This window comes from Poecilia formosa, unplaced genomic scaffold, assembly GCF_000485575.1.
Source record: "Poecilia formosa unplaced genomic scaffold, Poecilia_formosa-5.1.2 Scaffold24, whole genome shotgun sequence".
In the NCBI taxonomy this organism is placed as follows: domain Eukaryota; kingdom Metazoa; phylum Chordata; class Actinopteri; order Cyprinodontiformes; family Poeciliidae; genus Poecilia; species Poecilia formosa.
In genome coordinates, this window is record NW_006799963.1 from 117,691 (window position 1) to 144,379 (window position 26,689).

Consider the following 26,689-nt stretch of genomic DNA (forward strand, 5'->3'; position numbering starts at 1 on the left):
TGCAATTCACTTAGTGCTATTTTTAAAGGTAGTGCTCCAGTTTTGTTGTCTTGCCATTCAACCATTAGGGGCGGGAACCTGAGAGAACCAGTTCAAGGGACGCTCTCCTTCTTCCAGATTCACAAAAAAATAAATCTGATTTACATGCCGTGACACATTCAGGAGAGAATGACTCCTTTTTGAAATGACATGGGAAGAAACATTGATAAGAGAATAAGGAAACAGCTTTTAGCCTTAATTTCACAGAAGCACCTACAGTAAGAAAAAAAAAAAGAAGAAAAAAAACTGCATTTTACACCAGTCAATGCCAATTTATGCGTTTTTGTTTCATCAGTGTGTCTGTATGTCATGCAGAGGACGAGCTGTTATGTTTCGGTGAAACGTCCTTTATTCCCGCAAGATGAAATTCCTACACATCCGCCATCCGTTCCTGTTTCTTTTCCTGCGTAGTATTTTGCAACTGAAGCCGCAATTGTGAACAAAATTTAGAGGAGACAACAGATTCCCATCATCCCACCAGCTTCCTTCAGAGGATGCCACAGCACAAACGCGTCTAAAAATATTCCCCTTTCACGCACCACCAATGTCTTCATTATGTGAACGACGGACGTCAGGTTGTGTTTGGTGTCTGTATTTAATGACAGTTGACAGGGTAGCATCTTGCCTGTGTCTGAGGCAAACACTGCTTGTTTTGTTTGTTTTTTTTTGCCCACATTGTAATTCCGCTTTTACCAACGTGGAGAAAGTGAAAGTAGTTGTAAGCCACGCTTGTGGTGCACTGTCGAAGCCATTACAGAGCAGCAAGGACCACACATTTAAAACGCCTGTGTTCTCTTTCCCGGTGGGGTTATTTATCGCTAACTTGTATGAAAACACACTTAACTTTAGGTTTGTGCAGAAAAATGTTTTCCACAATACTAATTTCTGTTTTTATTTTTATATTCTGGGGAGTATATAAAATATAGGGGTAGTGGTGCTGGTTTCTTCCGAAAGCAGAGGAATTTCAAAGCATATATCTGGGTCCTTCATCTAATTCTTTATTAATGAAAAAAAAAAAAAAATAAAATAAATAATCAAATAAGTTCAGGCTTTTGTGTGATCCAAGTTAGACTAAGTTTACATTTAATGCATGTTTCAGTATGTAAATCAGATACAGGTTGGGGGGCGGGGGGGCTCTTTTGGATTGATTGGTGCATCTGTTGTTGGCAAAGCGCAAAGAATTGCCTTCTTTAGAAAATAACTAATATCCTTTATACGATGTTTGATTCGGTAAACGAAGGCTCAGTTTTAGGTGAACCAATTAAAATCTCGACAGGTCTGTGCTGTTGTGAAGCGTCTGCATCATCTCTGTGCGAGTTTGTTTCGGCCAACCTGTGAATATTTATTAGCCCAAAACCGTTGACGAAGCGTTTTGTGAATAAACCTCCACTTCTCCCACACGGACTGCATGTTACGCCGCTGCTGTTGTAAGCATGCTTGAAGGAACTTCAACTCCAAGTAATTTAACACTTCAGAAAGTGTGCACATCTCACAGAGAAGAGCATATTAAAAAAACCACAAAAAAAAAAAAAAAAAAGAGTAGCTTGTTTGAGAGTTGGCATTCTTGCACCGATTCGAGCAGGAAATAAAATGCAGTGCCTCATTTTGATGTAAGCCGAGCCTAATTATTTGGTAAAGGGGGGTGTGGGAGCAACACAATTGATTCTGTTTTTCGTCTTAAGGCGGTGTGTGATTTTTCCCAAGATGAGCACTACAAAGTGAATTCCAACTGTGCTCTGGGAGACAGTAGCGAGACACAGGGATGTCCACAGGCGCAGGCCCGCAGCCACGTTCTGCAGTGCTAACCAAGGCTGCACTGTAAACAAGCATTTTCTTGCAGTATTATAACTATCGTTGGTCAGATGATAGAGGTCCTCAAACATCCTCTTGTATTGGACGTGGTCAAGATTTACAGTAATTGGGTTTTCATATTTAAATTAACGGTAAAAATTCAACATTTCTGAATTAAGAGCAAAGTTAATTCCCTGCCCCTTTCAGCTTTTGGTGATTTTTTTTCTCATTTTTTTAAATATCTTTTTACATAATTGCTGTTTAAAGTTTCCTTTCCTTGTCTTCTCTGTCCTTTCCTGATCTACTGTCTCCGTTTCTCTCCTCCTCTTGCTTCACAGTGCTCCATCTGTGCCCTCTGTATGAAAGGGAATAGTTGAGCAGGCCTGACAAAGGGCGGCACAGAGGTGCTGAGGAAAGCTGAACATCGCTGGAAGGGATTCCTATGTGTGTGTGTGTGTGTGTGTGTGTTGTGCGTGAGGGAGAGATAGAGAGACTGCACCATTGTGTACATGCTTGAATGTGTGTCAATTTGCATACCAGACTTCCCTACCTTTAATGAAAGCTACAAAAAAAACCAACTTTGAATATTCAATGAATGGCAAAAACAATGAAGTGTGTTATTCACAAATTCACATTAGTAGATCCAACTGATACCTCAGTGCAATGTATACAGAGAATACAGCTCAATTGTCCTTTGTTCATCTGTTGGCATTGAATGCCAACATTAGGAACGTATAAATAAAGGGACTTTTTATGAATCCTGTTTTTGCTTTCTAAGTTTTCAGTTTTCCAGTTTTCTCTTGTAACAAAAATAAATGATTTTTTTTTTTTTTTAGAAAAACTTCTTATGCCAATTCTTAAGTATGAATCGGATCTGTCAAGCTGAACGTGTGTTTTTTCTTTCAAAGACCTTGGGAGCCTATTTCAGAGCATCTCTGATAAAAAAATAATGCATTTCTTCCAAAATGTGTGGAAGAAATGGTTAACCCGACACAAAAATACTCAACTTCCATGTTCTTCTTGGCACACAGTTCTAAATCTTGTAGAAAACATTGTGGGGTGAGCTTAGAAAAGGAAGACTAAGAGTTCCCAGGAGTTTAGATGATACAGAAACACTGTGCACAGAGGATTGATCAAAGCTCTCCTTCTGCATGCTCAGACCTTCTAACATCACCTTAGAGGAAAAGACAAAATTCTGCCTCCAATAGCAGTGGTTCAAATAATTGAGATTTTGTTAAAAATAAATATTCATAATTATGAGATCTTCTTTCCCCCCCTCACTGAATAAATGTACTTAGATTTCATATGCATGTATAATTTTTAAGGCCTTTTATGCACATTTAACAGGTATATAACAGTTGTAATACATGGTTAAAGCAACATATTCCCACATATTAATAAATTATAATTGTGTTTTTTTTTCTTCTTCTACATCAGATCATCACCGACCACACCGAGCTCCTGTCCCCCACGACTGTCGGATCGAGCCCGACTCGCCCTGCGCTTGCTGCCGTCCGAACTGGGCCTCCTGCCGTTGTCGTGGCAACAGCAACAACCGCGCAGACGCTGGCATGACTCCGTTCGGCAGCTCGGCCTCATTATTCTGCTGCTGGCTTTGATGTGGTTTGTGAGGCTTTACCTGCATTACTGCAGCCAGTGGCTCTACCTTCAGGCCATTGCTGTTCCTGTCAACAAGTGAGTTTGCCTCCTTTGATATGATCCCGCACACACACGTTGCTCACACAGCACACACACACGCACACACACACGCGGCGGGCAGACACACAAGGAAACGCGTAGCCTCCCCAACATGGAGTGTGCCCCTGAAAATAAATGAGCAAAAAGGGGAAGACGATACAGGATGTACAGTAGATTACTGTAGAATACTGTAGCCTAATGGCCAATCACAAATTTGCACACCTTCACATACACACACACACACAGTATGAAAGCTCAGGAAAAAAAAAATGCTTGCAAAAGATGGATAACAAAATGAGAAGAGACAGAAAAATGTACCATAATCAAGTCTGTGTTTGTGAATGTACATATGTTAGCAAACCTGCACGCTGGATACACCCAAATCATCTGTTTGGAATCCCCCCTATTAACGTTTTAACAAGACTCGCTCAATATTAACATCCATTGCTGTGGGAGTTAGCTCATTGCACAGCTTCGAGTCCCAGAAGACTTTATTTAGAAGGAATTTATTGTTATTATTTGGTGTACAGCATTGATAATAAACAGCAATAAGACACCACAGAACTGTTAAATCACACTGCACCAACACATGGCCCTGATTTAGTTTATCACAATAAAAGAACGCTGCCCGCAAACAAGCATACAAGAGGGTTTTTATTACAATAACATGTTGGGGAAGGCATCATGTGTTAAATCATGGAAACTGACTGGAGAAGCAAAGAGAGGGTAAAAAAAACAAAAAAAAAAACATGGCTGAGTGAGAAAAGACTGAGGGGGCAGATAGGAGGACTAGAAAAAAAAAAAGAAAAAGTGAAAACAGAGGGGGTCAACACTGGATGACAACTTCCACATGTCCAAATCAGCCACTCTACCTCCGAGCATGTTTCACTCCATGCAGTGGCCGGAGCTGGTAGTGGCCGCTGAGAGGGAGAGACGCCGAGTGACAGTCGGCGTGGGCGGCGTGGTGACAGGAAACCCTCCCTTCGCCGACGCGTCTCTGGTGCCGTCGGAATCTCTTTTCTGTTTTCTCTTTCTGCCGCGATGCGCTCGCGCGAATCGGTGCGCAGCTCAGTGCCGTGGCGTGGTGCGTTCAACCTCGTTGTTCAAAACGGAATTTCAGGTGAGGGAATCGAAACCTGCGTGTCCTGCTTTCCGCATCTCTGCAGGTTGACAGGAAACACAAACAGCAACTTTCTTCTGCCCTGTGGTTAAGTGTATTTCATAACAGGATGCGATATTTTATGCTCTTAATAACTGGTATTAAATCTTATAACTACGTGACACTGATCCTTAGCTTGCCAAAACTCACCACAGACTCCCACACACTCACACAGGCGCAGTTGGGTAGTAATGACTACCTCATAATGCCAGAGTTACAGCTTCAGTGTGATTGCAGTCTGCAATGTTGCAAAATTCAAACTTTGCTCAAGGTTACTTCATTATGACAACCCCTTATTTTAATGTATTTTTTTGTTCTAAACAGTTGGATTTTCAGAGTTTTGAGACAAAAGAGCAACAGGAATGTCCCTAAAAGTTGGAAACTGGACTGAGAATATCAGAGGTTGCCAAGCAACCCTGAATTCATGATCTAGTTTATCTGCAAGCTGCTGTCAATGACCTTTGCACTTTGGCTGTGCTCTGGCCTGTTTTGGAACCAAAGGCTTTCGTCCACTGCCGCCGTAAACCTGCAAAACCACAAGAATGCATCTAAAGGCCAGGTGAAATTGGACCTTTTGGGGATCCACAATAATGTGCTTTTTGTAGGTGAAGGACTGTAAGATATAGATTATGTGATCAGCATAATAACTACTAACAGACACAGTGTAAATCTTTCTGATTTAGAGTTGTAAAGGGTGACGCCTACCTCTAAAACCTGACATTTCCTTGTTCTCGGTGGGCGGGGCTAACTTGAGATCAGAACCTGATCCGTTCCAACCCTACAGGCACAGTGGGTCTTTACGCCGCCTTTGTAGCCTGGGAAATGCCTTACAACATCTTCGTTTACTATTTGTAATTTTCTGGGATAAATTATTCCTCGGATCTAATCTGAAACTTCCAAGGCAAATAAAACACGCCGTGCATTTAAGTGTTAAAGGATATAAGAAGGCCATTTAAGACTGAAGTCAACCTGCAGCACAAGCAGCGACATTTCAATTCATATACTTTTTATTAGAAAGACAGAATCCCTTTCAGAGGTCTAAAAATAAATCTAAATTTATCTTACGAAGATCAATTTAAGAAACAAGTGCAGGTGTTTTCTGAAGATGTAAGCATGAGAAAATAGAAAGATTTGAATCAGTAACCCCCCCCCACCCCCAAGCTATGAACCAAAGTTTTCAAAAGGATACTTATATATGTTAAAAAAAAGAAGAATTACAACACTTTATAATAGAAATACATGCACACCTGTGTAAATATAAATTAGCTAACATTTCCTACATGCATCTCTGTCCACATTACATTTGTAATTCAAAATGCAATTTCCTAAGATAGATATTGTCCATTTAAATAATGGCAATAGTCTCGTTCCACTTTCACAGTAAGATTCAAATTAATCTCAAAATTGCATTGCATTTTTTTACCCCCCCCCAATCCCCCTTCACCCCTTCCTCGTCATCCTGTTAACTATGCATAGGCCTCCTTATTAAATTTTAAGATTTGACTCTGCATAAAGATTTGCCTGAAAAAAGAAAAAAAAACAAAAAAAAACAATGGAGCTCTTCTTCAGATTAATGGACAGAATCTGAGAGATGCTTGACTCTTGAAGCAAATCGGATGGAAATTAATGAGGAAAACTGGACCTGTCCCCGGCCACCACTGCTTTACCTCCTCCTGGCTGATGGGAAGATTAAGAAGCTCATGAGGCTTGCTGTAAATGGGGAGTCCAACTTTTCAAACGGGAACTTCTTTAAAAAGCTCCATCTTTTTTTTTTGTCAGCAAATACATCAGGTGACTTTGACATACATCTGAGCAATTCGAATATAATCTGATCGGAAGGAAATTGATTAACGTCCAAGACAATCAGTGGCCAGCGAGGCTAGCAGCTAATAATAATTATTGTCGTCAAACTAATTAAGAACAATGGAATCAACTGCAAAACAATGTAACGCAGAGTGTGAGTTGCCAGAACCAGCTGGCCCTCAGCTGCAAAGTGTCACAAACACTGTTATGGTACATGCATATTGACACTTTCCTCTTCTCTTCAGATTTCACTTCCATGCACACACAGTGGATCTCGTCTACCAGAGCTCTTTGCTCCACACCCGAGAGGAGCTGGCAATGGTGGTGGTGGGTCCCCTGACCTTGAACGCTGTAACGTTCCTGCTGGTTCTGATCAGATGGGGCTGTCAGCTGATATTTGGCTCACTCCCTTCGTTCACGTCAAATTTTATCATGGCTCAGGGAGTGTGGACAGTCCTCGACCCCCTGGCAGTCTTTGCTGTGGACGCCGTCCTCGGGGTAAGTCACTTAAAAATAACTTGGACACTTGTGCACTTTAAATAGGAGTTGACTTTATCCTGGCAAAGTGACTTTAAATGATATTTAAAAAAAATGAGGTAGGGGAAGGAATCTGTGCAAGGTTAGATGGGTGTCTTTCTTTTATTTATTTATTTATTTTTTTTGGAAAACTTGGAAGGCTGGAATACCTCATTTGAGATTTAGCAATATGTAGTGTCTTAAATCACATCCTAAATACTGTTTTGCACTGAGAAAATCAATCCAAGATGTCTGATTTCACAATCTATTCTACAAATCTGTGAAACTCCATTGCATTCTGCGATCTGTACTCTGAACAAGGGCTCATTTGTCTCGTAAATGTCCAGTCTGATCGTCTGGAATCCTTGATTTAGTTTGCCGTTTTCTTCAAAATGTCGTCTCTCAAGCGTCTGGCCTACAGTCCCGACACACCAGTAGGAGATGCAGCCAAGCTTTACTGGCACTTCTATCGAGCCGATGGGTCCGGTGCAGCGGGAGTGATCATCACTCTGTTCCTCTACGCGGTCCACTTCCTTCTCTCCATCACTATTCTCACTATTTACCTGCTCAGGTGAGATATGCTAAAAAAAACAAAACATTATCATTACACATATCATGTTATCATTTGACCTTTTTTTTTAAATTTCATCTCTTGGAAGAGCTTCAGTGAAATCTGAATTATGTTTCTCCTTCTAATCTGTTCTATAACCCAAGAAATGACCAAATGATGGATTAAAACTAACCAATAAAATAAATCTAACATTTCATATAAACAATAAACCCATTCATTTTTTTTTGTGTGGTTATATATTGTGTAGATTCGAAATGCAGACTTTTTTTCTTAAAGTAGAATGAACATGACTAAAATCTAAAAAAATAAAAAAAATAAAAAATTCCGGCAACATGTCTTGATTCAATAAGTAGTTTTAGGTTTGCTTTGGTCTCTGATGAAATACCGAAACGGTGTTTTAAGAATCAGTTGTTGTTCACTGATTACTTATTTAATGCTGCTCTCCTAAAAACAGAAGCAATAGCCAGTTTTGCATTTAAACTAATGAATTAACAGCAGGTAAAAAAAAAAAAAAAGCATTTCAAAACATCCCTTGGTGTTCATCTGAGGACTTTTCTTCTCACATTCCTAACACTGTTAGGAATTTAACATGAAAGGAAATCCTTTTACTTTTCCAAGTAAATCGTTTGGCGATGTGTGGCTCGGGCGCCGTCTATTTTCTGGAGTCAGGAGGCTCATCAGCTAAATGGACAACATTAAAACAGCAGCAGAGAATAATGACTTATGCCTCTCAAACGGGTTTGTTGTGAATGTAGCCCACGAGGTTGAAACAAGGCTGATAATTTTATGGGATACAGTTTCGCTATTGGCTGCAACGAAGAGCCTCTGACACAGCCTTTGACCTATTTTTGAAAAAAAAAAAAGACCCTTAGGCTGTACATACAGATAGAACAGACTGTTATCCTCTGTTAATTACATTTAGGTTGTGTTTAGCCACGTTTTGATAAAAAAATAAATAAATAAAATACGTCCTTCATCTATGTTTTCTGTGAAACTCCATGAACGCTGATGAGACGGACCAGATTCACGTGTTAATGTTTGATGGAAAAGGAAATATCAGTCGCTAAGTCTTCAAATTCCACGTGAAGTAAACCTCAGTCTTGACTTTAAGAGTTTATTACAGTTCACTTGAACACAATGTAGTAAGGCAGCTGCACCCAGCAGGAAAGATATTGTTATTTGGTGTTTTGGAATTTTGGAAACTTTCAAGCATCCAGAGTGATCTTTAATGCCAGATGGTGAGAGGACGATGATGGCACCAGAGCAGAAACACAAGTTGGTTCTGAAAAAGAAGAAAAAAAAAGTGCATCCTGTGACCTTGTACGACCTTCATTATCAGTTTGATCTCTGGCGATTCTGGTGCAGGAAACTGATGGATCAAAGGTGGCTCAGTTGGAGTTCATTCCACCTGTTTTTCCTTATGGTTAGGTCAGACATTCAGAACCACAAAATATCCACAAAGTCCTGAATTTAAATGTGAAATCGTAAGGAAAACTGATAGAATGTTTGATAAACTTAGAGCGGTAACACTTTATTCGACGGGGTGTGTATAAGACTGCCATGGCACTGTCATAAACGTGTTATGAACATGAAGGAGTCTTCATGAATGTTTATGACTGTTGTCATGAAGTGTCATTTGGTAAATAATGACACTTTTAATGCAAAGTTGTACTAAAATTTCCATTAAAAGTGCATTAAAAGTGTTAACTTTGCACTAAAAGTGTCATCATTTACCGAATGACACTTCATGACAACAGTCTTAAACATTCACAAAGACTCCTTCATGTTCATAACAAGTGCTATGTCATGTTGTACAGATCTTCAGATTCACAAATGTGATCTAAAATATATTCCCCAATGTAACATACACATGTCCTACGGTGACCTTTGCACCTGAACCTCGTCACCCGGGTCCGACCCGCACGTTTAAGAACACTGCAGCGAAGTTCAGGGCTCCTCCGCCGCAGCGAAATTAATCTGTTTCGAGGAGCACGGAAGAAAAGACTGTGAGTTCCTTCAAGAAAGCGACCGCATAAATGAATGAGAAGCAAAATTCAAGTGTAGGATGAAAATGATTGTATGCTATTCCTGTGTCTGAGGTCAAGCTTCTACAAACATTCCTCTCCCAAGAGCGATGGGGAATAATGCTGAGTTCAAAGCTCTGTAGCAGCTCCTTGTGTAAAGCCTTGTCTCCTTGATGTTGTTTTTATTTGAGAGCTGATTACCCTTTGACAGACTAGAATCTCTGTGGAAGGGCACAAGGTCTCCCAGTTTTGATGGTTGGCCAAAGCATTTGTTTACAGACATGGTGTTTCTTTTTTAGAGGTTGGCTGCATGCAACCCGTATGTGTGTGTGTGCGTGTGTGTGCGTGTGCGTGTGTGTGTGGCGAAACAAAAATAACACTTTGGTTGTGTGCATTCATCTGGAGGTATCAATCAATATGCCTTCTGCTCTGCAGAACATTTTCTTGTGACTCAAGCCAGCCTCTCCAGACGCATGTACAATCGTTGCAACTGGGATCTTTAAAGCTCGGCATTAACACCGAAGAACATCCCAGGATCTGACTCCCACACGTTGAAAAAGATGTAAAACCATGCAGACACCCAGCCAAGCATGGACGCAGCTACAGTCGGCTTGTGTTAACAAAGCACTTCTTACTCAGAGGCCAATTTGTTTGATTCCTTTTGCTGCTTCTCTTGATGTATTAGACTTTAAAGAGCATCACCCATATGTGCTCTGCAATCAATAAAGATTTCAAGTGTTTTTGGATGTTTTTTTTTCTTTTCTTTTTTTTTGTGAGAAACCCGGTCAGTCAGTCTGTTTTGGCAAAGTTGCCTTTTCTTCTTCGACTAGCATTCCTGTAGCACATGAGCTTTTGGAGGCCAAGTTCAGCAAATTTGGAATGACGTTACCTCGGTTTTCACTTCTTTCTCGACACACCTTCCAGATTCCACAACGACGGTCGCATGTTGGATGTCTACCAGCGACTCACTGCCAAAGAGGGCATGTATTTCCTGCCCGAAGACCTCGAGCTGTCAAACCAGGAACTCAGCTTCATTGTCAAAAAGGCAGAGCAGTGGAGAGGCTTCAATGGAGAGAGACGAAAGGTGAGCTCATCACCAAGCGAGCCCTCTGCATTTTTTTATTTTTTATTTTCAAAATAAATTCCTTGGAGACAACCTGGACAAAATACTGTTTTCTTAAAGTCAGAATGATCTGTAAGGTCATTAATACTGGGATGATTGGTTAGCTTGTGCAAAACAAGAAATCGTAAGCGCAGTAGGATAGAAAGTCTGTGATCCAAATGTCAATCTGAAGGCAGCTTACAGCTACTCTTACCGCAGCTGTAACCGTTGCGGTAGTTCAATATTCACTAGTAACTTTATAGGAGAAATTCCACATACCAGGACGTATAGCGTGGACTGGTTTCATGTCATTTCTTTAGTTACATGTGAGAATCCTGAGATCCATCTCAGAGGTCTTTAGTTTCACTCTAATTAGTACAAGATAATTACCAAAACAGAAACCCGACTAGCGCGCTGCCTGATTAGTCTATAAAAGCCCATTTTGGAAGATATTCCATTAAAGAAAGACCGCTCAATCAAAAACACAACGTGAACTCTGTGGATGCGTTACACCGGGCATGTCTTCGTGTCAGGCAGGGCAACTTCCCAGGATGTATATTCACTTGAAATTATGGCTGTCAGATGTTTGACAGCCTGATAAAGGTCAGCTGTAATGTCATGGGGTGGGGGGTTTAGTGGTGCCGAGCCTACAGATGATGTCAAATCTTTGCAAAACTGAAAACGTGACTTAGAGAGATAAGGGAAATGGAATGAAGTGATCAAACTGCAGACACCTTTTAGTGTAATCTGTGGTATTTATATGGTGTTTAGAGGCTAAGGCTGAGCATGCTCATGGTATTCATGAAATTTGAACGTAACGGTGCTGTTTTTGACCGAAGGGACCAGCACTGAGTCCGTTGGACATTTGACAACCTATTAACCCAACCCAAGAGTAAACACAGGTTAGAATCTATGAGGCTCTTGGACAAAGCCTCAGTATTTCAAGGTGATGTTAGTAGTGCTATTTTTGTAGCGATCACCGGTTGAGAACATGCATGCCTGTCTATGCTTTGAACTGTACTCTGAGGTGTGTTATGTGCACACACCCCATGCAAAGATGCTTCAGAGTCTGTCTGGATTCCACAAGCAGAAGGTTAAAATAAATGTATTTTATTTTTTTTATTAACGTAAAATAAGATATTCTTAATTTGAACTTTAAAGTCAGGAATACGGTCTTTGTTACTCGAGAGCTGTGAACGTAAATTTCTGTAGTTTAGAACTGAACTTTAAGCTAGTTCAGTAAAAGTGCAAAACACTCTCATCCTAAGGGAGAAATACAATTGAAGATCTTGTTGTTGTTGTTTTTTTGTTTTTTGTTTTTTTACAATTTTTTATGTACGTTTGATATTTATATACATTTAAAATTCAGTTTTAGTTGACTAATTGAATGCTTCAAATGTACGGAAAAATCTGTGTGGAACAGAGATGTTTTTTGAAAGCCAACTAAACTAATAATGTGTCAGACCTGGATTTTTTTTTGTGTGTGTGTTAAAGCCTCTTATTAAGCAAACATCCCATTTAGCATCAGGGAAACGCTTGTTGTGGTACACTTCTTTATTATCCTTCCATTTACTGTATTCTTCCCTCCAAAGCAACAATTCCACCATTTGTCATATTGCACCTAATTTGCTGCTATTACTCTGATAAAATGTTAACACATTCTGTGCCATGATGAAAATTTAGGTTTATTACAGCTTAACATTTTCATATTATATAACTAGACAATATTTCATCAAAATAAGATAGGCCTTGCCATTATTTTATAATTATTGTCACAATTTCTTCTGCGCAAAAGGGTCACTTTCCTAACTCAGCAAAGACATATCCCTATTAAACTAATTTGCCTACATGCAAATTTCTGTCATTTTTCCCTCATTAACTATTTATCATAGACAGGGGGGGAAAAAATATATTCATGAAGGCAAGGAAAGGAGAAGCCCGACAGAGCCGAAACTAATATTTTGCAACTCTAATGATTTTTTGCATTCTTAATTAGATAGAATAAGGTTGATATGATTAGGTCAGGATGTAGTGTTTTTCATTAAAAATACATTTCAGAAACTGTATTCCAAGTGTGCCCTTGCAATTAAATAATGAATCTGGTGCATTCCTTATTACGGACCCAATTAATATCAGAGGCAAGGGCGTAATTTTAATAACAGTGGGCTACAAGGCCTTCATTAGCTCACTGAGAGAAAGGAGGGATGAGGAGGAGGAAAACAAGGTACTCTCAGGAACAGCTGCAGTCTGCAGCAGTGTATTTTATTTATTTTATTTTATTTTTTCCCAAGTCATTAACAATGCATTCCCAAAAGTGTAGCATATGACATTTTTCACATCTACCATCTTGGGCAAACAAGCTCAAATATTGTCTCTGTTTTGGCTAATTTGATGACTGTTGTTAACTCAGAACAACTAAAAAGATTGATCAGTTTGAAATTCAAACTATTTTAAGGCTCGTCTGTTGAGCTTAAAAATGATTCAAGCTTAATACTTCGATATCACCATTTAGAAATAGATTATGAGACATGAGCATATCTATTCCAAATTAACTAGTAAAGTGTCATTTAATCGATTATAGTATAAATAAGTATAAAGACAAAATGCTGTGAGCTTGCTGCAAATATCATCCAGGGATGATATTTCATGATAGGTGCATCACTGGTTTAGAGGGCATGACTGAAAAGGCTCTATTTCACATTAGAAAAATCAAGATATTCACTTTGAGAAACCAAGGATTTCCAAGGTCAACCAAGTTTTTTGGCTCTGAAGTTTGATAACATTTGACCTTTAAAACTGTGACAAAAACAGAATGAAATGCAAAACGCCACAATAAAAAAAAAACTACGTCTCGGGAGAATTGTCACAAAATGCCAAACATTTTGTGACAATTTTTATACCTTCATATAATTCATTAAGTCAAAATAAAATGTATTTGCAGTGTGCACAGCCACATGTTTTTCATCACGGCGCTAGTCTTACTTTTAACACTTTATTGCTTCTTTTTCTATTGCTGGCACATAATTAAACTCTGCCAAACAACATAAGAAGCAATTAGAATCAGATAAAACCTCACTTCCTGAATGTGCTGTGTTAAAACAAAGAACTCAGCAAAATCTCAGTATTTCTATATTTCCCTCCAGCTCTGGAATAATAAAAGGGGGGAGGAAAAAAAATGCATCCAGTTACCAACCTTAAAATGTCCTGTTATTATCAAACTTGTTATTTTCATAAAGCAACTCTGAAATTTTAATTCTTGTATACTACAAATCATCTCAATGAGATACTTTCCCACACTTTTGGGTTGTGGGAAAAGCTTCCTTTAAATATGTACATATATCTGACAGGTAGAAATAAAATCAAAAACTCTCATTGATGCATCAAAGTTCATAAACTCATAATTTACCTACTTGTGTGCTTTTTCAATTGGACTTAGATTAAAAGGTCAAACCGTGGATTTACAGCTGAACGTGAGATTCCAACAAACTCATAACATTGCCCAAGTTAAATTCTGAAGAAAATACTTTTTCCAGAAATTTTAAAATGTCTTTTGTTATGTTGCAATAAGCAGAAACGATTAAGTTCAGTGTTTATCACTGCTTTAACACTTAAACTTTAAGACGAATAGATTGATGTGTGAAGGGAATTTGGAAAAACTGTAAAACCTATGACAATTTTTTATTTTATTTTTTTTACCCTTCTGTACTACCCTGGCTCTGTGGATGTAAGTGGCTCAGTTCAGCTTGGTAATGAGCCCCATTAATTATGTAAAGGCAGTGATGCAGATGGACCTAATTAATTGTCTCCTGTCACCCCGTTGATTACTGTACCTGCAAGGGAGGTGTTAATTTCTGTAATACTTGGGCAGGTATGCAAACTGTTTTGTTGGAGACACCGCTTTGACAATGACGGAGTGCAGCCCCACCAGCTTACCTGCTGCAGCTATCTTTGTGCTATTAATTCAAAGTTTCCTTTCGGTGGTGGTGATATTTTTATAATTGAAGGAGAAAGGCAGAGAGGGCGGCTGCATGGGAGGCCCTGGAGATGTTTTCTCAACTTGATTGCATCAACATTTTGAGTGCGTTTGCGCCGTTTGTCACTCTGTGTCTGGGTAATGGGGCACCAGCGGGCAAGTTTGGGAACACCCAAGGTGCTTTGCAACTGCAGCGTGGTTGGAGGCACGTAAACCTGTTGAGAGTCAAACAACACATGTTGGAGTAGCAGTGATGAATTTACAGCTGCCCCCCCTAACCCCCACCCCCCACCCCCCGGCTGCACTTTTTGGCAGCCCTGGTAAAAATGTGCCAAAAAACTTAAGCTAAGGTATGTCAAATGTAGCAATTGAATTAAGGATTATATATATATATATAAATATATATATATTTATTTATTTTTTCTGTGAGCTTAAATCTACTTTCACATATTTCATATGTATTTATCAGAGCTACGAGAGGAGTTGCCATTCACAAAATGGTTAATCTAGGCAGAAACTAAGCATGTGGAAGTATAAAAAAAAGAAAAAAAAATTCCATCTCAATTAAGAAAATGCTGTTTTGACCAATTTTAATATTAGCAAAATGTCTACACAGCTACATGAGCCAAGAACCCCTACATTGAGATTTTCATTACAATGGCTATACTCAAATATTCGTTTATAAGTCTTTCCCTGTGGATAATAGTCCTCGGCGCACCTGAATACAGACCACCTGAGATGCTTAGCTGAAACTTAAGTAACGGATGAAGAAGCACTGAGGAAGAAGGCAGGTGGACGAATTAGTGGGCTGTGAAAGGATACACAGGAACCGCTGTCATGTAACAAAAGAACCCCCAGCTCCTGAGCAGGAACCCATAACAGCAACACAGGAAAACAGTCAGAGAAAGAGCCAAGTGTTTCGTTTGCGCCGTGACGGTTTTCTAAGTCCAGAGGCGGCTAGCTTTGTGGTCAGTGTGCATGTAAGCGTGTCTCAGTAAGAGACGGCTTGTGAGTAATTATTGGGTTGAACATTGGCTCCCCAACCCTGGTAACCCCTTCCATAGAGCAATGTGGGCAGTGTGGCATTTAAATGTATGAGTGTTTTTTTTTTTTGTTTGTTTTTGTTTTTTTTTTGCATTGTTGTGCTTGGCTACATGCGTGTTGATGCAAACCTGCTCATGCACTCAGTTTGTGGATTCACCCAGTGCGTCTGTAGTCAAAATGCATATCCGTATGTGCAATTATCTACATGCATACCTCTCTTCTGTCCTGCATGTGAATGTCACATTTGGGTTGGTCTTCAATTACATTACAGTGGAGATTTGCGTGCGTGCGTGCGTGCGTGCGTGCGTGCGTGCGTGCGTGCGTGCGTGCGTGCGTGCGTGCGTGCGTGCGGGTGGGTGGTGGACACTGCTGAGGGCCCAAAATGCCTGGGGGAATTGGAGGCAGCGACAGGAGCGACACAGCAGCAAGCACAGCAACCACACTCGGAGCATTAGGGAGCTCAATATGAGATATGACTGCAAAGACTACATGCCAGTGTTCCTGAAAAGGTCATAGACTTTCCTAGGCACTAATGTGTGAAAGGGGTGGACAGTGGCTTAATAAAAGAAAAGAAACAAGGGGGGGGGGAAACAGATCAAGTTCAAACGCATTTGCCTCTGTTGAAAGTTTTTATTGATAAAAAAATATGTTTGTGTGAGATTTTTATAGATTGTCAGTCTGCACTGAGAGCCCAGCTGACATTGCTCAAAAAAGTGGCAGAATGAAAAGAATTACAGTTAAGCCTCAAAATTATTCATACCTCTGGTTGATTCAGATTAAAAATGTAATTATTTTCATTCAAACTTGATTTTTCTTTCTACAAGGAAATTAGGTTTTTTATACTATTTGGTACCCCTGATTCATTTATGGAGTCAATATACTGTTTACTTGTAATTTTTGTTGGAACAATGAGTTATGTAAAATTTCTTTGTCATCAGTTCAGCATTGTGATTTTTGGTTTAAGCCTTAGCCTATTTGTACTTTGTTCCCAATTTGGGAGCCTTGTCTCTGTGGTTTAAAAAAGATTTTAAAAACAGTCAGTCTAAACAAGGAAACATCCTGTTCGGGAGTCCGTAATGTATTCAATCTCCGAGTCAAATAAACGGATTCAGCATTATGTTTGACCATTTCGAGCACTTGTAGATCCATTAGTGCTGAAGAGCTTTCTCCTATAATTTCTTTATTAAGGGAAGCTTTTGCCCGTCAGCCATCAAAACGCAAGCAGCTGGTCGAGGTAAATTGACACCAGGTTTGCACCACTTTCAGGCACTTTTCCCTTTCTCACTCCTCTTCCTCCTCTTCCCATACAAGCTAAGTGCGGAAGAATTCGTACTTGTTTTCTTGCCAGCCCACAATGTGACATAATATGACACAGATGGCTACAAATTGAACTGTCGAAGGGGGAAAAAAAATAAATAAAATTTAGGAAAGAAACAACACAGCGAAATAAGTCAACAAAACCCTGTAACACGTCCAGAGTTTTAACAGCTAAATCACCTGGGTCAGATCAGTGCAGCTCGCATAGAATGCTGTTAAGCCAAACATTTGGATGGATTACTGAGGGAAGCAAATTGATTTTATCACTTAAGAAATCTTCCAGAGGATGCAGCCCACTTGCTTAGATAAATACTTTGTGTACACACGTATTCCCCAACATACAAGAAGTTGTACAAACAGCCTCTGGCTCTAAAGAGGCTTTATTTTGATTTGACAGATCTGATGCTTTGTGACTGTCTGTCGTTAGTCAGTTCTTTTCTACTCATTCCCTTCCTTTTCTTTAAAGAGCTTGACCTTGGCCGCTTCCTGTGGACCCCGAGGGGCCGAAGAAGTCCTGGCGATCATGACAGGTGTCGCGCCTTAACAGCCCCTCGTGACGTCTCAAGGACGGGATGGATATTTGGAGATTTCTTATTTTTCTATAAGGGGTTTTTACTTAGAACCTTAAAGAGTGGGGAGGAGTGGCCTGGGGTGTGTGGGTGTGTGCACTCACATGCACAAGTAATGCATGAGAGAGAGAGAGAGAGAGAGAGCATGCGAATGAAGGCATACTCCCTGACTCCCAGCCCTCATTCAGGTTATTGGCTTGGATACTTATCACCCCAAGCCTCCGAGGCTTGATTAGGTTGAAGCTACTCCAAACTCAAATTCTGGATATCAAAGGCAACCCTCAACTTTGGCATCTGTCTGCAGCATCTTAATATGAATCCCGGCCCTTTAAAATGTAAAGAATTAAACATGGCATCCTGAGATATGTGCGCGGCGTAGTTTGAGTGAGGGGAAACATGTTTTTGCGCCACAATAGGATTACCTGAAGGAGGCATGCCACTAATGTTGAATTAGTTCAGTGGAAAGCACCGGGGATGTGATCGGCTTGGCTCTGGCAATACTAAGTATTACAACCCAAATTCACAGTGGCTTAATGCATGAGTGCACACGCATCTTGTGAACTTGTGTGAATTTGGCTTGGGCACGCTGTGGCAGATCTGAACTTACAGATTTGCATATGGATTGCACTCAAAATTTAAATTAGCCCTATGAATGTTTATCACTTGAAGAAACTTGACAACATAATACGTTACTGTCAGTCATTTATGCTCTAAGTGAGGGCTTAGATGAGGACTTACCCTCTTGTTTCATCAAAGTTGCCAGTAAACTTCACCGTGCCCCAAAACAAACCTGGAGAAGCGATCACCTTAGGGCCTGGTGTGAGTCAGAAACGGCATAGAAGGAAAAGCTGAGCTGCTATCTGAGTTGTTTACTGTAGGTTGGGAGTTAGCTTTTTTTTTCTTTCTTTTTTTTTTTTTTTGCAAAGGAGATTAGTAACAGCAATTTATGCATATCTTATTTTCTGGATTATCTTAGGCACTGGGAGATGCTATCTGAATGCATAATCTCTTTAAAGTCGTCTAAAGTCGTCTGGTCTATTCTGACTGTAAATACAGTTATTTTTTGCTTGTTTATTTTTTCTCAGAGTCCAGTTTGCTGTGTACTTGTTTTGGCTAGAGTTTTCTATTTTTTTTATGGCATCTTAATTGTGATTATTCAGGTCAAAACATTTGAGGAGCAATGGTCACTGCTTTGGAGGCAGAGTAACGAGTGGAGGGTTACAAGCTGTTTGTCAATGTTTGCATATGTGTGTGCACTGGACAGTACATATATATGTGTGTGTGTGTGTGTGTGTGTGTGTGTGTGTGTGTGTGTGTGTCTCCATGCAAATATGAATGGGTGGCCTGTCTTGTCCAATGGTGCGTTTCACCAGACACAGACCTTTGCTTCAGCCAAATCAGGCCCAACACAGACCGTGTGCATCCATGCCATTTTCAAGCTGCTCCAATTATATTTGCCGACTGGCCACATATTGGCCAATTTTACAATAATAGCGTATCTATTTCTGTTCTAATGGCTGACATTGCTTGGCCTATCCATGCATATATGTCATTGGTCCTTTATGCTTTGTGGTCTTGGCCTGTTCCCAGCCATGTGCAATGTGCTGTGGCCTGTCTTGGCTTTGCATTTGTATGTGATGCATGAACCCCATGTATAACCAAGTAAGAATGGGCAGCGGAGCTTTACTTCACCTTACACGTTTGCGTGGTGACTTCTTCCTGTAAACGGTAGCGTAATGAAACTGACAAATGCTGTTGTAGTTATTTATTTAAGCGATCCTTTCTTTTAAAGGGAGGTTTGTGCTTCTTTCATGGTAGTTCCCTTGGATATTGTAAGTTTGGTATCTCTACTCTTCCTGGACTGTGTCTCCAAAAGTGTTTGTTGGGAGAAAAGTGCCTTTTGGGGGGAGGGGAAAAAAAAGACAGTGCCAATAAAATATCTGCCAACATCAGCATTTCACCCCTACCAGCCTTAACTGTTGATAAGAAGCAGGGTGGATCTATATTATGTTGTTGTTTATTTGGAATTCTTGTTGTGCAAGCTTAGTATTGTCGCTAAAACAGCAGACTCATGGGATTAAGTAGCTTTTTTTTCAATCTGTTATTGTCCAATTTCTGTTAGCCTGTGTGAATTGTAGCCTTGACTTCCCACCTTTGGCTGACTTTATGTGGAGTTGGTCTTATGCTGCTGTAATTTGAACGTGTAGCACATTAAGAGAGATGTTATCCCACACACCTTGACTGTAACCAGTAATAACTGTAACCAGGAACAGAAGTTCCTGACACCAACAGCCATGCTGTGTACAAAATCTTGTGAACTTTCTTTCCTTGTCATTCTACTTGGTTGGATGCCTAATGCTCATGTGGATGTCTAATTGCTTTATGTTGTCTTATGATTGGCAAATTTGTTTTAAGGAATACAACAGGTGTTCCCTGTAAGGTGGCTAATGTAACTGTACTGTATTTTCTTAGGTAGATTTGAATTCAGTCCATGACTCAAAATGTTTGTGCTACCCTTGTGCTTAGTAGTTAGAGTCAGACATCATGCGTTGGTTGGTGTTTCTTGATCCATCAGACCATGCATCGTGCTTCTATGTGCCACAGATGTTTCTGTGGCATCAAACCTGTGATCAGGCCTTAAACCCAGACAAGGTCTTATTGAAATGATGGTTTGGTCAGGGAGTCAGGGGATTGACCCTCTGTAGCTTTAACTGCCTCAGTGCACAGTACCCTCAACCCCCTCTCCCCGCACCCCTCCAACACACACACACACACCCTAACCATGCTACTTCCCCCCACTACACACACACACGCACGCACACACCCTTTCTATCACCCCGCAGCCCTCTACACTCCCCCCTTCCCCCTCTCCCTGCTCTGCAGCTTCAAGCGCCCGCAGGCACTGGAGATGCACGCATGCGTTGGCTCACTGTGTGGGGCTTTGTCTGTTTTGTGGGATTCGATATATGTGTGTTAGCATGTGTTACTGTGCTACTTTATGTGTGCGTGCCTGCGTGTGTGTGTGCGTGTGTGTGTGCATATATCTGCGGACAAAAGAAGCTACTCAGCCTACCTCTTCACGCACTTCACAACAATCACCGATGCTCCTTTTTGAGCTTTTTCTTCTTTATGTCTGTGGAAATGTCCTGCTGGGACACCTTTAGTTTTGTGATTTGCAGAAACATTGGCATATTATTGCACTTTATAGGCATAGTTGTAAACGTCCAAAGATAACCTTAAATGCTTTTGTAAAAGTTAGAGGATAATCGTGGAAGAAAACCTGTTAGAGGCTGTAAAAGACTTGATACAGGAGCAGAGGTCCGTCTTTGAGCGTTAGAATAACCGTAAACACACAGCAGTGGTAATGACTATGATGGTACAGCTTATATCAAAGTGGTTTTTATGAAGTTATTCACACTCATAAAGCTCAGAAGGATACATTTTAAGCACAACCACAAGATTTTCCTAGTTTTTGCCCCTAAAATAACTAAATTAGTGAGATCATTTATATACATAATTTTGTAATATATATTTCGTTTCATCACAAGATGTCTCCTCTCGACGACGGTAAATCACAGCCAAAACTTCGTTTCTGACTTCATTTCCTACCTTTTCCGTTTGCCTTCGTCTGACTGCCAAGGGGAATAGCCCTGCTGTAACCTTCCAGTTCGGAACCTCGCAGCGTTCCCTGTATTCTCCCAAATCTAAACCCACTGAACAGAGTTTCAACCCCTTCCACGGTGTCAGTCCCAACTCCAGCCGCAGCCGGGGCTTTCATGTGCGACTGACACATAAATAACCAAGTCTGTCCGCCACCCAGGCAAATTCAAATGCACCTGTCAAAGTGATGAAGCACCCGCCCGCAGGGAAGCATTGTTTACATTTTCACTCCACTCTTTGCAAAAGTGAGATTCTAATTATTTTCCCACTGTAAATTAAAGCCAAGTGGGACAGAACTACAAACCAGAAAGGATCATGTCAGTGGAGAAAACTCCTGCCTTCTCACAGCGTAAATTTGCGAGGGCTGGGAAAGATGCAGGTGGCAGAACCCGGGAAAGGTCAGCGACTTCGTTTTCAAGTGGTCGATGGGAAGGCAGAGAAAGTTGGGAGGCAGGAAGACATGTACAGTACAAGTCACACACACCAGACAAGCTCTGTTCGGCTAATTACCATCGAGAGCTGGATAAATAACAACATGCCGTATAACGCAGGCTGCAACTGATACACAATGCAAACTATTCTTACCAGAAAACCTGCTATTATGGTTGTTCTTATCTTACGATCCCAGATGACGGAGTGCCACGTTATTTGTGCTAGGGAATCAAAACATCTGAAACATGAGGAATATGCAAATAGTTGAAATCAAACACGGCAAGGTGTATCTTGGAAAAGAACATGCATAAACTGATTATGACAGCTATCTAGTTTGGATCAATCATTAAACAATCAGAGGGGTTGACAAGCCTGTTGTTGTCCGTGCCTTAGGCTCCTGTTCTGGACAGTAGCCAGCTCGCCTGCTGGTGCAGACTCCTCCATCTCGCCTCCTTTCAGTACCAAGCAGGCAAACATAATTTACGCCGTAGACTATGTGCGCAAACATGTGTCTTAAAACATAAACACTGGTTGACGTGTGCCAAGACTTTCCTCAATAAAATGTTAATATTTAGTTCACAAAATTAACTCTACCTAGGGCTGTGTTTGTTTGTGTTTATTAATCACTGATTGGTCCACGTCAGTATTCCAAAAGGTAAATTAATAATTGCATCTCTTAACGGTGAATGTTTTTTTCTAATTTGCCCGAAGGTCCTTTTCCTTTTTTTTTTTTTTGACACACTGTTTTGAGCACTGAAGAATAGCGAGGCTTACAACAAGGTCCTTAGGTTGAGGTTGAACTGCTTTGGTTGTCAGCAGGGTAAGCCAGATGGATTCACTGTGGGGAAAAAAAAAAAAGCTCTTCCATGAGAGTCAAAAGCAGACATGCACTTAAGAACCGGCGTGACACAAAGTGTCAGACAATTTGCCTTGTAAAAGTAGCTATACTGCCCTGAATTACAACTGAAAACATGAATGTATTTTGTGCAACATAACGCGATGAAGCACATATTTAATTTTTTCAAGTGGAAAGATGAGAATATGAGAAAATAGAAAAATATTTTTCACAATAAAAATCTGAAAAGTGTGGAATGAATTAGCATTCACCTCTCTTTGCCTTATAACCCCTAAAATAATTCCCCTCATTAGTCGCATAACTGAGTTCAAACATTTGCCGGGTAATGGAAGTAAAAGTTTCAGCTGTTCTGTGAAAGTCTTTGGAAGACAACGTTATTGAACTTCCAGCAACACAAGGACTAAATAGCACACCAGACAGACCAGGGAAGGTAAAGGCCAGGTTTGAGGAAAAAAAAAATCTAAAGCCTTTTGACACATCATAGGCACTATTTAGTCCATCATTTGAGAATGGAAAGGGTATGGGACAATAGCAAACTTACAAAAACAGTGCTTCACTTAAACGGACTGTCTCAGAAATATTTGTCCACACTCAAATGACTGACAAGTCATGATGTGTTGTTGAATTTGTGCTCTTCTATTCAGCCTGATTGAGTTTTTTTCCTCATCATTTGCACTGTGACATGGAATGGTGGGTGTGAAATTGCATCTTCCCCCAGAAAAAAACAGACTATGTGGTGAACCACAGCAGATGCACTATCCCCACTTCCTGATCCTGTGTCTCTCCTTCTCTTCCAATGTTGATTTGTGGTAATGTCTGCAAATTTCAAAATTTATGTCCCTGCTGGAAAGCATGGTTTGCCGTTTATAGTCTTCCACTAAAAGAAAACAAGACCCGTCTTTCCTGATACAAGTCAAATGACTGATGTGGACTCTATCAGATTTCTAAATACAGACCTCGACAATAAATCCTGGCTTGATTGGGTTTGAATTGGGTTAACTCACTTGAATGCTATCTGCTTAACCCACAGCTGGCCTGTCTGCTCCATGCAGGCATTGAACCTAAATCAGTCACTTAGTGCTATCAAATGGAACAATGGTGGAGTGGAGAGAGCACTCAAGCTGGGGCTAGAAGCCAGACTAGCACCATAACGTAACACAACAGACCAGAACAGAGTAGTGCTGAGCAGACAGGCCTCTTCTAATGCTCTTTCCTTTTTGTGTCTCAGCGGTGATGCTCCCTGAGAGCCATGGTGCGTTGCATGAAATGGCATCATCCAAACAGAACACACAAACACCTTTTCAAGCTTTTGTCTAATCTTGTCAACTTGATTTCACGTGCTAATTAGTGTAGGATGGTAGCATGGCTAACATAAAACAAACCTATTTCCATGCAAGCCAAAATACATACTCTTGCTCAATCACAACAGATAATTTGAGCAGGTGTGTTTAACCAAAGTGACGTATAGCACAGGCTCGGGATGCATAGTGTGCCTATCATCACTGTACAGCTTGGTTTTCAGAAGTCTGGTGAAGGTCCAGAACTGAGTCACAACCACATATGTGGCCAGTGGAGGGGAAAGATGTTTCATTTACAATTTGTTTAGATAATTGTCTTTTTTTTTTTTTTAAATGACATCCTCAACCTGTATCAGACCTTTATGTTACGTAACTCTAACAATCCATTGCATTATAAATGCACAATGTAAGTTGTGAGAACAGACCATTTCAATTTGAAGGTTTATGTATTAGAGCATTTTTTTTTTAAGTTGGACCCCTGGACCAATAGAAAAACAATCCTGCTAAGTAGATTCTCTGCAAAGTAAGTCTCACATGATACGCGCTTGGTAGGGAGACGGTGTCCCATAGTTTTTTAACTTGCGTACTAACAGAACTCGCTGATTATTTCTTGATGAATATTGTAATGATCACATGTTTTCTTGTTAGGGGCAGGTCTGGTTTAGTTAAATACAAAATCTATACGTTAGATTGCAGGTATTGGCTGGATTTTTAAACTGATATTAAGAAAAGCAGCTCAAACTGGATAATGGATCTAACCCCATGCCATTCCATCTTTGGAACCCATTTTGTAATAAATTTAGCATCAAAGCAGTCGTGCAGTTGTCATACGACACACACTGGCACAGAAATGGCACTCATAATTCATTTGCAGCAGCAAGGTCATTCACCTTAATGCTAATTTACATGTACACCACAAAAGTCTATACAAATACTTTGTTCTAACTCAGACGTTTTGTTGTCTGAGTTGTAATGTAACCAGATCCAATTTCCTCACAACCCGATACCTGACACACAGGTGTCAGGTCTTAATGAAATATTGCCAGATACCTGTGAATCTGGTATTAGGACAGTCTTTCAAATGAAATGTTGTACACGCTCCTACACAAATAAGAAGGTGACTGTGCTGGAAGAAATCCAGCTTTCTCGCTCTCTGAGAGAGGGAGAGAGGGAGAAAAAGAAAACATCAACGTACACACGCTATCCAAACAGACTGATTACTGCCTTGCAGAGGTGCTGATTACTTAAGAAATTCAAGTAATCAGTTACCACCAGTGTGGGCTGAGGCCAGGCTTGAAGCAAAGCGCAGTTGAGGCGATTTCTCTAATGAGAGTCTAAATTAGAACGGAAGAGATGCATTCCTGTATCCCTAGACCAAACATTCTCTCTCTCCCTCTCTCTGTCTTTTTTTCTCTCTCTCTCTTTCTCTCTTGCATCGTATGCTTCAGTCTTTTTCTTATTTGCTTTTGTGCCTCTTTGACACTTTGACAATGAGGGCCTTTCTACTTACTGGGGTGTCTGCCTCGCTCTTTATGCTATGTCTCTAATTACAACTTTGGTAATGGCTTCCACTGTTTTCTCAGCGAAGTGCCTAGAGTTGTGTTTGCGTTTATAAGTATGAGGGTGACATTGATACGCCGCCCCTCCTTCAGTTTGACCCTGCCACTCAGGGCCCACTGAATGAGTTTACCTTTTTTTCTTTCTCTGTATTTTTAAACGAATCATAATTACACAGCCAATTAGGGGGTCACCTTGAAGAACTTTCTTCTCTTTATGACTCTGACTGTGTGTGTGTGTGTGTGTGTGTGTGTGTGTGTAGTGTTCACTACTGTGAGCCTGCTGCTTGGTTGAAATCCACTTAATGGCTTTGACAGTGGGTTCCAAAAGTATCCATACCTCTTGAGCATTATCACGTCACAAACATAAACTTCATTGTGTTTTTTTTTGTTTTTAATTGGGGTTTCATGTGATGATCTTTTATCTTGTGTTTTCTCTTTGTTTTTTGTTTTTTTTTCACATTCATGATATTCCTTAGTTATAAGATTCCTTGTGGTTTTGTTTTGAAAGTTTGTTCATTTTAATCCCTCAGATGACCCTAAACATACAACCAGAGCTGCAGTAGGTGGTCTTCATGGCTCATACAAAGTTCTACCAAACTCCAATTGATAACATGGTTGGTCATAAAATTTTGACTACCCAGTCTGAAACCGTTTGAGCTTGTCTTGGTTTATCATATAAAGTCCCTCTAACGTCATTTAAAGGTCGTGGTTGTGATGAGGTGAAACAATTAGAGCGACAGGAATGTTTTGCAAAGGCACTGCAAGTCTTAAGATGTGAAAACGCAGAGCGCAGTTCCTTTCCTTTCTAGCTGGATATTGTCTTTTGTAAACGTCTATTTTGCCAATTAGTTGATTTGATGTATAAGAGATCTGATAAATCAACATTCCAGCCTTTCAGCCATAAACACTTTCACAGAGGGGGAATGAGCTTCCATGATCTTCACACATGGATGACTTCGAGTTACATGACCTATATAACATGTTACATGCCCCGCTGGCTCCCATGTCTCACCCTGATATGGAAGAGCAGCACATTACAGGTGTGTAAGCCCCGCACACAAACACACACAGAGTGGAGTCATGAACAAAGCTGTTTTCTGGATTATACCGCTCACATGATCACGAACGCAGCCTGTCCCTATACCTGCTGCCCTTCAGTTCCCTTAGGATTCCCTTATTGTGTGCTTTGTTTTGGAACCATTTCATTTTTTTTATTGTAAAAAAAAAATGTAAAAAAAACTTATCAGTATCTGACTTGAACAGTGCCATCCATATTTC

The 26,689-nt window shown here is 40.3% G+C and overlaps 1 protein-coding gene across 5 annotated transcripts in view; it reads left to right on the plus strand.

The window, feature by feature from the left end:
- The window catches only part of ofcc1 (orofacial cleft 1 candidate 1), an 85,800-nt gene that overhangs the window by 51,716 nt on the left and 7,395 nt on the right, over positions 1–26,689 (plus strand). For all 5 annotated transcript variants that reach the window (XM_007547924.2, XM_007547925.2, XM_016669392.1 and 2 more), the window contains 4 exons: positions 3,268–3,525; positions 6,736–6,988; positions 7,414–7,577; positions 10,526–10,685. In XM_007547924.2, coding sequence (XP_007547986.1) covers positions 3,268–3,525; positions 6,736–6,988; positions 7,414–7,577; positions 10,526–10,685 — 835 coding nt within the window. The remainder of the gene's footprint in view (positions 1–3,267; positions 3,526–6,735; positions 6,989–7,413; positions 7,578–10,525; positions 10,686–26,689) is intronic.